The following is a 12,537-nucleotide window of genomic DNA, read 5'->3' as shown; positions in this document are numbered from 1 at the left end:
GTTGTGTTTTGCAGAGGTGGGACAAGGTCATTGTTATGCAAGTCACAAGTAAGTCTCAGGTTGTTGCCCTCGAGTCCCGAGTCAAGTCGAGTCAAAGATGAGGCAAGTCCCAAGTCGAGTCAAAAGTCAAAGCCAACAAGTCTCAAGTCGAGTCCAAAGTCTTACCATTTTAGTTTTGAGTCATTTCAAGTCCTCTTATTATAGTGGGGACGGGGAACCCTGGGTGATGGTGCGCTGCCTCACAGACCTAGAATACGAAGGGAAGGGAAGGGTAATGGTGGATCGACTATGACTGTGTTATAGTACTGTAACGCTCACCCCAATGCTGCAGCGTAAATAAGGAGGCGATGACTGGCTTGCAACTCCGGTGCATTTATTTATATAAAACAACTCAACTTCGGTCACTGTTGGCCGTCACCACGCCGAACGAACACTTCCGCATACATGGCCCCCCAAAACTCGGGTTGTCTCGCGTAACTACAGCTGGTAACAGAGCATAACGTGAACACATGCAACATCTGCATAACTGATTAACTAATAACATTAACTCAGCTCATTACAGTACTTTAAAACGGTCGTTGACATAATGTTGGCGAGGATTTCCATCGGAATCTGAATCCATGAATTGTAACCATGAACGAGCTGTCTCGTTGATACGGTCAAATGGACTGCAGTGATTGGATGTCGTGCAGGCAGCGCGCGCACTCTGCATACAGGTGGCGCACATTTTTTTGACAGATGCAGATAAACAGAGCGGCGCGGCCGTGTGAAAATGTTTTCCCCCAGTTTTCATGGGAAGTAGCAAGTCTTCTCGAGTCAAAAGGCTCGAGTCCAAGTGAAGTCACAAGTCATCGATGTTAAAGTCCAAGTCGAGTTGCAAGTCTTTGTACGTTTTGTCGAGTCGAGTCTCAAGTCATCAAATTCATGACTCGAGTCTGACTCGAGTCCAAGTCACATGAGTCGAGTCCACACCTCTGGTGTTTTGGCGTTAACCATCACGCCAGTGATGAGTTAACAATTTTTTTTGTGTACCAACAGACGCTGCCCGCCACCTCTCAACCACCATGTGACCTGTCCTGTTTCTGTAGTGGTTGTTGAATTTCCGCCCTCTGATCTCAGGACAGCTAACCTGACGGAAACTGAACATACGAGCAGCTTCTAGCCTCTAATTGTGTTCACTGAGCTGCAAGACTCCGCTCAGCAAACAGCAGACAGACACTATCAGCAGATGTCCTCTCTGAAACAGGTGGGTGTTTCATATTTCCCTTGGGAGTTTGCGTTCACCTCAGCTATATCCGTGCAAATATTTGTCTGATTTGTTTGTTTATTTCACTAGACAGTGGGCAGAATGGTCTGATTTGGACTTGAGAGGTTGACAATACACAATATGGATGCGATTTGCTGCTTGAGTAGTATTATTTTCTCACTAGAGGAGGAAACTTGCAAGGTTTCAGTTTTGCTTAAAGTCAAAGGCATAAATAATGTGATTTGGTCTAATGGTAAACATCATATTGCAAGTAGTAGAAATACACAAGGGTCACGTTAAGGACATGTGAGCCTGCGTCATCAGGGTGGTGTTTGTACCGCAGTTAAATACCGCAGCAGGTTCCGGCACGGCACACAGTTGTCTGGAGGTTAATGCTTGACACAGTCACACAGTAAGTCTAAAGATGTATTTGTTGAATAACGTTGTCTAGTCTGATGCAAGCAGCTCTAGGCATTTTAATTTCATTCATCAAATGTGGTTTTCACTCCTTCGAAAAGAAAAAGTGATACAGAGGAAACTGGTGGGACAACTCTGCTTATTCTTATTCGTCATTCAGCTCAAACCTCCTGATTCAGAGAGGTTTATGAATTGTTTCAAGTTGAGAGTGCTAATTTAATGTAATGTTCAAAAGTATACAGTTAAATAAGGTAATGTTATTTGTTACGTTCCCACCTAGGTTGGAACTCGTTTTACAGGTGGGGAACGTAAAAACTTGTGCTGGCGCCCCCTGTATAATTAGCGATGGACAGTGAAGTAGTGTGGGGGGGGGGGGGGGTGCAGCTGAAACAAATAAAGAGGCATGACACGCAAAACTTGTGTTTAGTCCCCGTGGGACATTTAGTGAGTGACACAAACAAAAACAAAACAAAAGGTACACACACAGCCAAATAAGGGAGGAGAAGGGGATTGTGGGGACTGGGGTCAAAGTAATGAAATAAACAAAACGTCCCTTTTGTTCTACACCCCTTTCCCTGCCTAACACAATCTATCCCTAACCAGCTCACCTCTCTATTGCAAAAACTACAGGGGTGACCCCACCCAGCTAACTTAGTGTGTGTAACAAAGTTTTACCTACGTGATGGAAATGTACACCCATGGGCAGAACTACCTACCCCTTCTCCAGAACTGAGGTAGAGTACAATTGGGTCTCACTCAACCAGATCCCAAACAAAACAATATCAGCCAGGCCATACAACAAAAACACAGCCTCTCCTTTCTCTTTCTCTCTCCCCTCTGTTCCTCAACCAGCACTGCACACCTGTAATCCATGAAAAAAAAAACACTACCCCCACTCACAGTTAAAGGCAGAGTGATAAGGGGTGTGTAGTCGGTGGACCCAAAAGCACGCACACAACAGCACTATGTCCAGCCGATTCTTTTATTTTGCGCTGTGCCAAGAAGGTGAATCAAAAACAAAGCAGATCTTTCAAAATGTAAAGCAAAATGCTCCTCAGGCTCAACAGGGGTCGGGAGGGCAACTCCACCGACTTCTTGTAGTCCGAGCTGGGGCAGGGTTCTGGTGTGGAAGCCCGCGGTCCGACACCACAATCACGAGTCTCGTACCGCCGTGTACTCCGTGGTACTACGTGGCTCTGCAGGACCCAAAGAACAAAAAATGCAAAACAGTGAACAAACTCCGAGAGCTCTGTAGACGCACCTGAGACCAGCCTGGGAACTGGGACGAACTGACGACGTGCCTGGGAACACTGAAGCCCTTATACCCGCCACAGGTGATCACTGCAATGAGCCACAGCTGAGCTCCCAAGAGAGGGGCAGGGCTGAAGGTGGGGCCCAGAGGTGAAAACTATATGGAAAAAAACAGACAGGGCAAAAAACAACAGATATGCAGATCGGGTTCCTAACACAGAGACCAAACATGGGGACATGTAACACGCCCCCCCCAAAAAGAGTAAACCCGTGGGATTACGACATGGTCTGTATGTGACTTTACAGTGGTCACAACAAAAGTTCAGGTATCAAACACAAAAAAAAATCACAGACCTATTCATTTAAACCCGAGACAGAGCATCAGCAACCACATTTTCTGACCCCTTTATGTGTCGTATCTCTAAATTATAACTTTGTATAACCAACGCCCAACGCATGAGACGCTGGTTGTGGTTGTACATGCGGCCCCAAAAAGCTAAAGGATTGTGGTCAGTATATACCACAACAGGCAACACACTGGAGCCAACATAAACTTCGAAAAACTGTAATGCAAACAACAGCGCCAGAGTCTCCTGTTCTATGGTGGAGTAACGGGACTGGCAAATGTTGAATTTTTTAGAGTAGTAACAAACTGGGTGATCTACTCCATCATGTTCCTGCAACAGTACAGCACCCGCACCCACAGGACTGGCATCCACCTCCAACTTAAACGGTTTTTCAAAATCTGGGGCAGACAGAACCGGAGAAGTGCACAATTGGTCTTTCACAGACTCAAAAGCAGACTGACACTCATCAGTCCACTTAAATGACACCGAAGGGCTGAGTAATTGGGTCAGTGGGGCTACGACAGTGGAGAAATTTTTGCAAAAGGTTCGGTAATACCCAGTCATGCCCAAGAACCTGCGCAATTCACGCCGAGTAGCAGGGGCAGGAAACCGGGTGATAGCTTCTACTTTGGCAGTTCGGGTGCGAACCTGACCTCTTCCCACCTCCTTACCCAAGTACGTTACAGTTGCTTTTCCAAATTCGCATTTGGCCAAGTTGAGGGTTAACGATGCGCTGGCCAAGCGTGCAAACACAGCCCTCAACGTGTCTATGTGATCAGGCCAGGTAGTCAAATGAATCACTAGGTCGTCCAGGTACGCTGTACAATCAGGAATATCAGCCAATACTATATTTACCAACCGTTGAAACGTGGCCGGGGCGTTTTTCATTCCAAACGCCATCACCGTGTACTGGCAGAAACTGTCCGGAGTTACAAAAGCAGACACCTCAGAGGCCTGCAGAGTTAAAGGTACCTGCCAATACCCTTTTAATAAATCAAGTTTGGTGACATGAGCAGCTGAGCCAATGGTGTCAATACAGTCATCCATGCGAGGTAAAGGAAATGAGTCAGGGATCGTAACCTTATTCACTTTCCGGTAGTCTGTGCAAAACCTTTGAGTCCCGACTGGCTTTGGAATCAGCAAGCAGGGAGAACTCCAAGGACTGCTACTGGGGACTGCCATTCCATTTTTTATCAAATAGTTTACCTCGGCTTTCATTACCGATCTCTTACTTAAATTAACACGATATGGATGTTGTTTGATTGGCGCAGCATCGACTACCTTTATATCGTGTTCCAACACAGTTGGCCGACTCGGGACATACTTAAAGAGACTCAGAAAATCAGCAATTAGTAACTGTATATCAGCACTCTGCTGATCACTCAAATGCTCCAGATGTGAGGGAAGAGACGCTAACATTTTAGAATTACCCAAATGAGCACACTGCCCTGGAGTATTTCGCATCGCTAAACAGTCCTCATCAGTTACCCAGAGTCCAGGTTGGGTAACCTGCTTAACAGCGGCAACAGCGGCAACCACCGGACTTGTACTGGTACCAGATTTGGAACCATCTCTAACCTGATATGCTTTAATCATGTTAATGTGGCATACTCGGGTTGGTCGTCTCCGGTCTGGGGTCTTGATGACATAATCTGTCTCGCTGAGTTTTTCCTTCACCACATAGGGACCCAAGAACCGGGAAGAAAGGGAAGAACCAGTTTCCGGCAATAAAACCAAGACCTGGTCACCTGGTTTAAAAGAAGAAGACACAGCTTTTAGATCAAAGTGACGTTTCATTTTCTTCTGCGTGGAAGACAGTTTCTCTCTAGCGGCTGCCCATGCATCATGCAGCCTTTCTCGGACTTGACTTACATAGTCTAGGACGTTAGTAGAAGACTTTGTTGAATCGCTAGCCATAATTTGCTCTTTTAGTATCTTTAGAGGCCCTCTCACCGTGTGACCAAAGACTAGCTCAGCGGGGCTAAACCCAAAAGACTCTTGCACCGTCTCCCGAATTGCAACCAGCACATATGGAATCCCCTCATCCCAATCCTTCTCGGTGTCCTTGCAGTATTTACTTAACATGGCCTTTAGGGTCTGATGCCAACTTTCCAGCGCACCCTGACTCTCCGGATGGTAAACGCTAGACAACTTATGGGTCACAGACAAGGTCTTCAACACTCCCTCAAACAGTTTAGATATAAAATTTGTTCCTTGATCTGTTTGTATGGTTTTTGGGAACCCAAAAGTAGAGAAATACTTAATCAGGGCTTTCACCACTGCCTTACTGGTGACTGTACGCATAGGAATGGCTTCAGGGTACCTAGTAGCAGTGCACATTATGGTAAGCATGAATTGGTTTCCAGACTTAGTCCGTGGTAAGGGACCAACACAATCAATTAACACCTTCTCAAAAGGCTCTCCCATGACCGGAATCGGGCACAAAGGAGCTGGGGAAACTACCTGGTTAGGCTTCCCTACCACTTGGCACATACTACATGTACGGCAGAAATGAGCCACATCCTGTTTCATTCCCGGCCAAAAGAAATGACGGAGGAGGCGATCATACGTTTTAGTCACCCCTAAATGACCAGACCAGGGAATATCATGAGCTAAAGACATTACATGTGTCCGAAACAAGGCTGGAACTACAATCTGGAAAACCAAACTCCAATCCCTGGATCCGTACTGGGAGTCCATATTCTCATTAGTAGACCATCCTCCATGTAATATTTCACACCCGTCGTAGTGGTTTCCTCCAACTTCACAACAGAGGCAAAACATTTACCTAAGCTCAGATCCTCTTTTTGGGAAGCTATTAGCTTTTCCCTAGTCAATGGTACTCTTAAATCGTCACCAGAGGAATTCATTTTCTTTTCTACCTCAAGAGCAACCTTAGCTGAACTACTTGGGACCACAGAAGTAGAACACGGGACTTCTTCTCCAGTCTACATAGGGGCAAGCACAGAGTCAGATAGGTCAAGCATGCTACCCAAGCGACGCGCCTGGGCACGCGTAATTACGCATGCAGGAAAGGCCTCAGGAAATGTAGTGGCCAAAACATCTCCACTAGACTGCACATCTGGCTTGTCTATTACCTCTAACACTGGCACAACTGCTAGATCATTACCCATGATTAGAGCCACCCCATTTATGGGAAGTTGGGACTGTACACCAACTCTGAAGCATCCACTCACCAAATCCGAAACCAAATGGACAGTGTGTAAGGGGACAGGGACACAACCCATTTCAATTCCCCTCAACAATACACTAGAACCACAGTAAGACTCATCTGACCAGGGCAGAACAATTGAGAGAATTATAGACTGAGCCGCCCCAGTATCTCTCAATATCAAAATGGGCTCCTGGTCCCTAGAATCACCTATCAGGGAAACGAAGCCTTTAAATATGAACGGGTCATACGTTGGGTCACAACCCCTCGGTCGAACGGCAGAACTCGCCTGTACCGTGCCCTGTGTAGCCATCTTGATTAACCCCACACCTTTGGGGTGTTTAGGGGTTGATGGTGGGGACTTGCGTTTTAAAGTCACACAATCGGCAATGACATGCCCAACCTTATGACAGTAAAAGCATGCACGCTCCTCCTTTTGAGATGGTCGTGCATGTACCGTGTAACGAGGGGAGTTATAGGCAGGTTCAGAAACAACTGGTCTAGTTTCACTACGGTGAGTGGGAAACACAGTTTTATGTGTTAACACAAATTCATCGGCCAGCACCGCGGCTTCCGATAACTTATTAACCTTTTGTTCGTTAATGTATACAACCAACCGCTCTGGAAGGCTGTTTTTAAATTCCTCCAACAAAATTAACTCACGAAGACTTTCAAAAGTTTTAACTTTACTTGCCAAACACCATTTGTCCAATAGGGACTCCTTTTCTCTAGCGAATTCGACAAAGGTTTTTATAGTGGATTTGGTGTGCCGTCGAAACTTTTGGCGATAAGCCTCATATCCACGTAGCATAGTAGCCTTAACAATGTCATAGTTAAGACTATCAGCAAGGGAGAGACCTAACACACATGATGTCTCTATGATTAAAGGCGAGAATGGCATCAGTGTCAGTTAGCTCCTACCTCAACAAGGCCATACGGCAGCAATACATAAGCCTGCCGCAGGGGGGGAAGTGCCAGGTCACCTACATCTGGATCGACGGCACAGGGGTGGGTCTCCGCAACAAGACCCGAACCCTGGACAGCGAGCCAAGCAGCATAGACGGTAAATGCCCTCTTTTTGACAAGTTGTTAACTGGCTTGTTTGATGAAATTGCACTTTCTTGTTTCTTGTTCTTCTGAGTTTGTATCCCTATGGTTGAAATGCACTTATTGTAAGTCGCTTTGGACAAAAGCGTCAGCTAAATGACATGTAATGTATTGTAATGTAATTACAGAATGATTCATGCATTTAATTTGATGAAGCAATGACATAAATATTAAGATAACTACAGAAAACCTTCTGGTAAAACCTCATTAAGATGCCAGCCTTAATTGACCCTTTAGACAAGGTCAATGTAAGAATTAAGTGAACTGTGCAAACAACAAACCAGCAATGTGCAGAAAGAAAGTCTCGTGACATCATGGCTTAGTTTGTAGGAGCCTTAACCAGTTCCACGGCTGAGTTAAATTTGGCAGCGATGTTTGGACTCAGATGTTCTGCGTTGATTTGTCTTGGCAGATATCCCGGAGTGGAACTTTGCTGGCTCGGGCACGTACCAGGCCGAAGGCTCCAACAGCGACATGTACCTCATCCCAGTCCGCATGTTCAGGGATCCGTTCTCCCTGGACCCCAACAAGCTGGTCCTCTGTGAGGTCCTCAAATACAACCGCTTGCCTGCAGGTGCATACGTTACATTTCGGTACGGGTGTTCCTCTTATTGGAATCCTGTTCGGTAAGTTTCATTTCATTACAGTTGCATTACTGCTCAATCCTGTTTTCTTTGTCTAGAAACAAACCATCGAGCAGCCTGCAGAGACGTGATGGAGAAGGTTAAAGATCACTGCATATGGTTTGGCATGGAGCAGGAGTACACGCTGTTCGGAATAGACGGACACCCTTACAGTTGGCCCACCAATGGATTCCCAAAAGCCCAAGGTGAATCAGCCATCAGTTACTTGTCCTCTGCTCACCTCCGTCATCAGGAACATGAAGACGGATTTCATATAAGATTTGTAGGTCGATTGCTGATTGTATTTACTTCAAGGACCAGTGTGTAGCTTTTCACGGGGTCGTTTGTCACACTTTCTACTCTAGCGTGAACTGCTCATCATCAAAACATCGGCTTGAAATGGCCAAATCTTACACAAGGAGCCAAGGAGGGAGGACTACATTTGAAAGTTGAATTGCATTGATAATATAACCTAATACTTTTAACATAAAATGAGCAAGGGACATGGACAGGAAACACATCTTTAGGCCAGCATAAATAACCACATTATAAAGAACAAAACAAATATGCCTCACAACAATAGTCTAATCAACTTGGCTTAACACATTCATTGTCTGAGTCACAGTGATGGCAAATGTACGGTCTGCGCTCTCCTCCCCAGCAGAGCTTGTGTGCCCACTGGTTGCAAAGCGAAACATTTTCTATTTTGACATGAAAAACATAATGATTGGGACGTCCTCCCCCACTGGCTCTAGAGAATGCCCCTCAGGGTTTCACCTTAACTGAAGGCCGCTGCAGGTTTAGGACATTCTTGTGAGACCTAAGAAGGAATGGAGGTCAGTAGGTCTGGCACTTTGTGGCTCAGGTTCCCTCTGTGGAGGAAGGTTGAGGGGAGAGTGAAGGGTCATTCAGTTCTTTGCAATCGACTCCGCTAGATGGCACCAGATCCTACACACTGGCCCTTTAATACAGCCGTTGCCAGGTCTGCAGTTACAGGCACCTACAGGCTAAATATTTAAAATATAATAAACACATTTTGATGTGGGTGCTCTTCAACTCAAAAGTTATCTATAAAAGTAGACAGGTCTTTCTATTGAATTATAATATTATTACTCTCCTGAGGACCCTTCTACTGCGGCGTGGGGGCCGACTGCGCTTATGGACGGGATATTGTGGAGTGCCACTACAAGGCCTGCCTCTATGCAGGGGTCAAAATCGGTGGTACCAACGCTGAAGTTATGCCATCACAGGTAAGTGGAGCCCTTATTCCGATGAACATGTATGCCGACAACTCCACCCACTGATCTATTTATTTGACAATAATTTATTCTTTGTCTCTACGTCTTCAGTGGGAGTTCCAGGTGGGACCCTGCGAGGGTATTGAGATGGGGGACCACCTGGGGGTCGCCCGCTTCCTGCTGCACCGCATTTGTGAAGACTTTGGTGTTGTTGTGTCACTGGACCCCAAACCAATGAAGGGCAACTGGAACGGTGCTGGTTGCCATACCAACGTCAGCACCAAGCAGATGAGGGAAGCAGGAGGATTGCAGTGAGTAAAAAGTCCTTTGAAACTGAAATGGTATCACCCTTCATGAATTAGAATGGATCTTTTTGGGGGGGGGGGTTATTTGTCATTCATATTTATTCATAAAAACAACCCTAATTTGATAATTAACATAACGTAGATGTTTTTATTTATTCTTACAAATGTTGTACAATCCACTTAAAAGTAACTGTGATCTACTGTAAATGTACTTGTACTCTTCCCTTTCCCCCCCTGAACACAGATACATCGAGCAGGCCATCGAGAAGCTGAGCAAAAAACACAGCGAGCACATCCGAGTGTACGACCCGCACGGAGGGGCGGACAACACGAGGCGCCTCACAGGTCTCCACGCGACCTCCTCCATCGAAGACTTCTCTGCCGGAGTGGCCAACCGGGACGCCAGCATCCGCATCCCGCGCCAGGTGGGCCAGGAGCAGAAAGGCTACTTCGAGGACCGTCGGCCTGCAGCGAACTGCGACCCGTACGCCGTGACCAAGGCCATCACAACCACCTGCCTGCTTGATCTAGAAGGCACAGAAGAGAGCAAGTAGAAGAAAGGTGCTCCTGGAAGGATCTGGCTCTGCCAGAACAAAAGATGACACTTTTTTATTTTTTTCCCCTTGATTCATGTATGTTTCAAACTCGTATTGCATGTGTTAGTGTGAGTGAAATAAAACGATGGCAACAGTTTGAGGCCCTTGATACAATCAGGAGCATAGCAGCATAGCAGCTAAAAGCTGCTTCATCCTGTCTATTTATCCATTGATGCTTCTTTCCCCTGTCCAGCCACAACCATTAAATATAATATCAATCCTGTTACACCGGATTCAACACTGTCTTTGCTTCTTTTTAAAAAAACGAATTGAGCGACTTGAGACAGTTTGCAGTTGCAAATTATCTCCCACTGTGGGGGGGGGGGGGGTTATACATTTTATCGGTGATATTGTATCAATCTCCCCAAATATCTAATGAAATATTGTTTACCGCCCAAAATAAAAAGGGTTGGAATTCATGTTTATTGTTCTTTTTTGGGGTTTACATTAGTTTGGGTTTCTCTGGGACCCGCTTTGCTCTTGAATTAGTTTATAATCTGTCACAGACAGTGTTTTTTAATTGTCTGAGTGACTTGTAAATGAGGAATTAGTGAAGGACATGCTCACATTTCTCTCCAGACACTGGTGGTGAGGTGAATACACAACTTTGGACTTAACCCAGTAAATGATTCAGTCACAAATGTAAAAGACTTATGGCAATGTCCACAAGGTGGAGGCACTAGTTTATTTTTGTCTCACTATTTCCTAGAATTACGAAAATGTTAACTCACCAGTCAAAATAACAATCTGTGTGAAGGTCACCGCTGACCAGAGCTGTGAGTGCAGCACTTTAGGAATAATATGTGACTTTTGGTTTTAAAATCAGCACTATAAAAAGACAGAAAAGACCTCAATGGAGCTGTCTCGTCATCACTGGCATGGATTGGCCTCCTCTTGATGCTCAATGCATCTGACATACTGTATGAACATCTTATCCTGTTACCTCCTGGCATACGATCTTCTTGCTTTTAGTTTTGCAGTGTCCAAATTACTCATTTTTCAAGCTGCTTTTGCAAATGCCTAAACAAAAACATGCCATATCAGCTGCTACCGCAGATTTCCATGGATACAGGCAGTAAATTGGCAACCGTGGTGTTTGTCTGTCGACATGGAAACACGGGTCTGAGTGCATTTACTGGGAATATTGGCAGTCGGGTGACATGGTGGGGGAAGAGGAGAGTACAGGTCCTTTTCTGCAAGCTTTTTCTGCAGCAACAGTCAGACCTGCTCTGGCAGCTCATTCAGACAGGAAGTACAGTCAGTGACAGGAAACACATGCAGAGATGGGAACGCTGTGAGCGTACTGTGAGTACTGTACTGTGAGACGTTTTCATGCCAATTCATATTCTGGGTAGTGTGTTAGTAGAAAATGCCATCATGCGTTACTCAGATTTTGCTTTTCACCGACATAATGTCCCACAATGTATGGTTGAAACTTCCATTTCTTTCTTAAGAGAAATGGTTAATTAGTATTCTGATCATCTTCTGATGACTTCCAGTTGAGAAATAGTTCCTTAGTTAAAGTAATCAGGCCAAGATAACCTCAGTCAAAGATAACATGTTTATATTGTGCATGATCAGAAATATCCCGACACAAATATGGTGCCAAATAGTAGCCTCATAGAGTAAAAATATGAACACATCATACAGAGTGTGTGAAATGAGCAAAAGAATGCTTATCATCTTTGGATTTTTTATGATTTTATACATGAATTATTATATGATTACACAATAAGAAGTGTAAGAAAATGTATTTATAAAGAAAAGCTTTGCTGGTGGTTGGAGGTATTTAATGCTTTTTCATGCTCTTTATAAACATATAACTAAAATCCTTTCCTTTCATTGTTATGAAATACACTCACCGGCCACTTTATTAGGTACACCTGTCCAACTGCTCGTTAACACTTAATTTCTAAGCAGCCAATCACATGGCGGCAACTCAGTGCATTTAGGCATGTAGACATTGTCAAGACAATCTCCTGCAGTTCAAACCGAGCATCAGTATGGGGAAGAAAGGTGATTTGAGTGACTTTGAACGTGGCATGATTGTTGGTGCCAGAAGGGCTGGTCTGAGTATTTCAGAAACTGCTAATTTACTGGGATTTTCACGCACAACCATCTCTAGGGTTTACAGAGAATGGTCCGAAAAAGAAAAAACATCCAGTGAGCGGCAGTTCTGTGGGCGGAAATGCCTTGTTGATGCCAGAGGTCAGAGGAGAATGGCCAGACTGGTTC

General features: G+C 45.1%; 1 protein-coding gene across 1 annotated transcript; it reads left to right on the top strand.

The window, feature by feature from the left end:
- Window positions 1-644: 644 nt before the first annotated feature.
- On the top strand, window positions 645-10,586 carry LOC119226671 (glutamine synthetase-like). Its single transcript, XM_037484855.2, has 7 exons — window positions 645-1,246; window positions 7,322-7,496; window positions 7,953-8,114; window positions 8,223-8,369; window positions 9,286-9,413; window positions 9,513-9,712; window positions 9,951-10,586. The coding sequence occupies exons 1-7, from the start codon at window positions 1,229-1,231 to the stop codon at window positions 10,258-10,260; spliced, it is 1,140 nt and encodes a 379-aa protein (XP_037340752.2). The 5' UTR covers window positions 645-1,228; the 3' UTR covers window positions 10,261-10,586.
- The last annotated feature ends 1,951 nt before the right edge of the window (window positions 10,587-12,537 follow it).

The sequence above is a fragment of the Pungitius pungitius genome, chromosome 18, assembly GCF_949316345.1.
Source record: "Pungitius pungitius chromosome 18, fPunPun2.1, whole genome shotgun sequence".
Taxonomy (NCBI): Eukaryota; Metazoa; Chordata; class Actinopteri; order Perciformes; family Gasterosteidae; genus Pungitius; species Pungitius pungitius.
The sequence above is the reverse complement of the archived record's forward strand: the minus strand, read 5'-3'. Positions and strand labels throughout refer to the sequence as shown.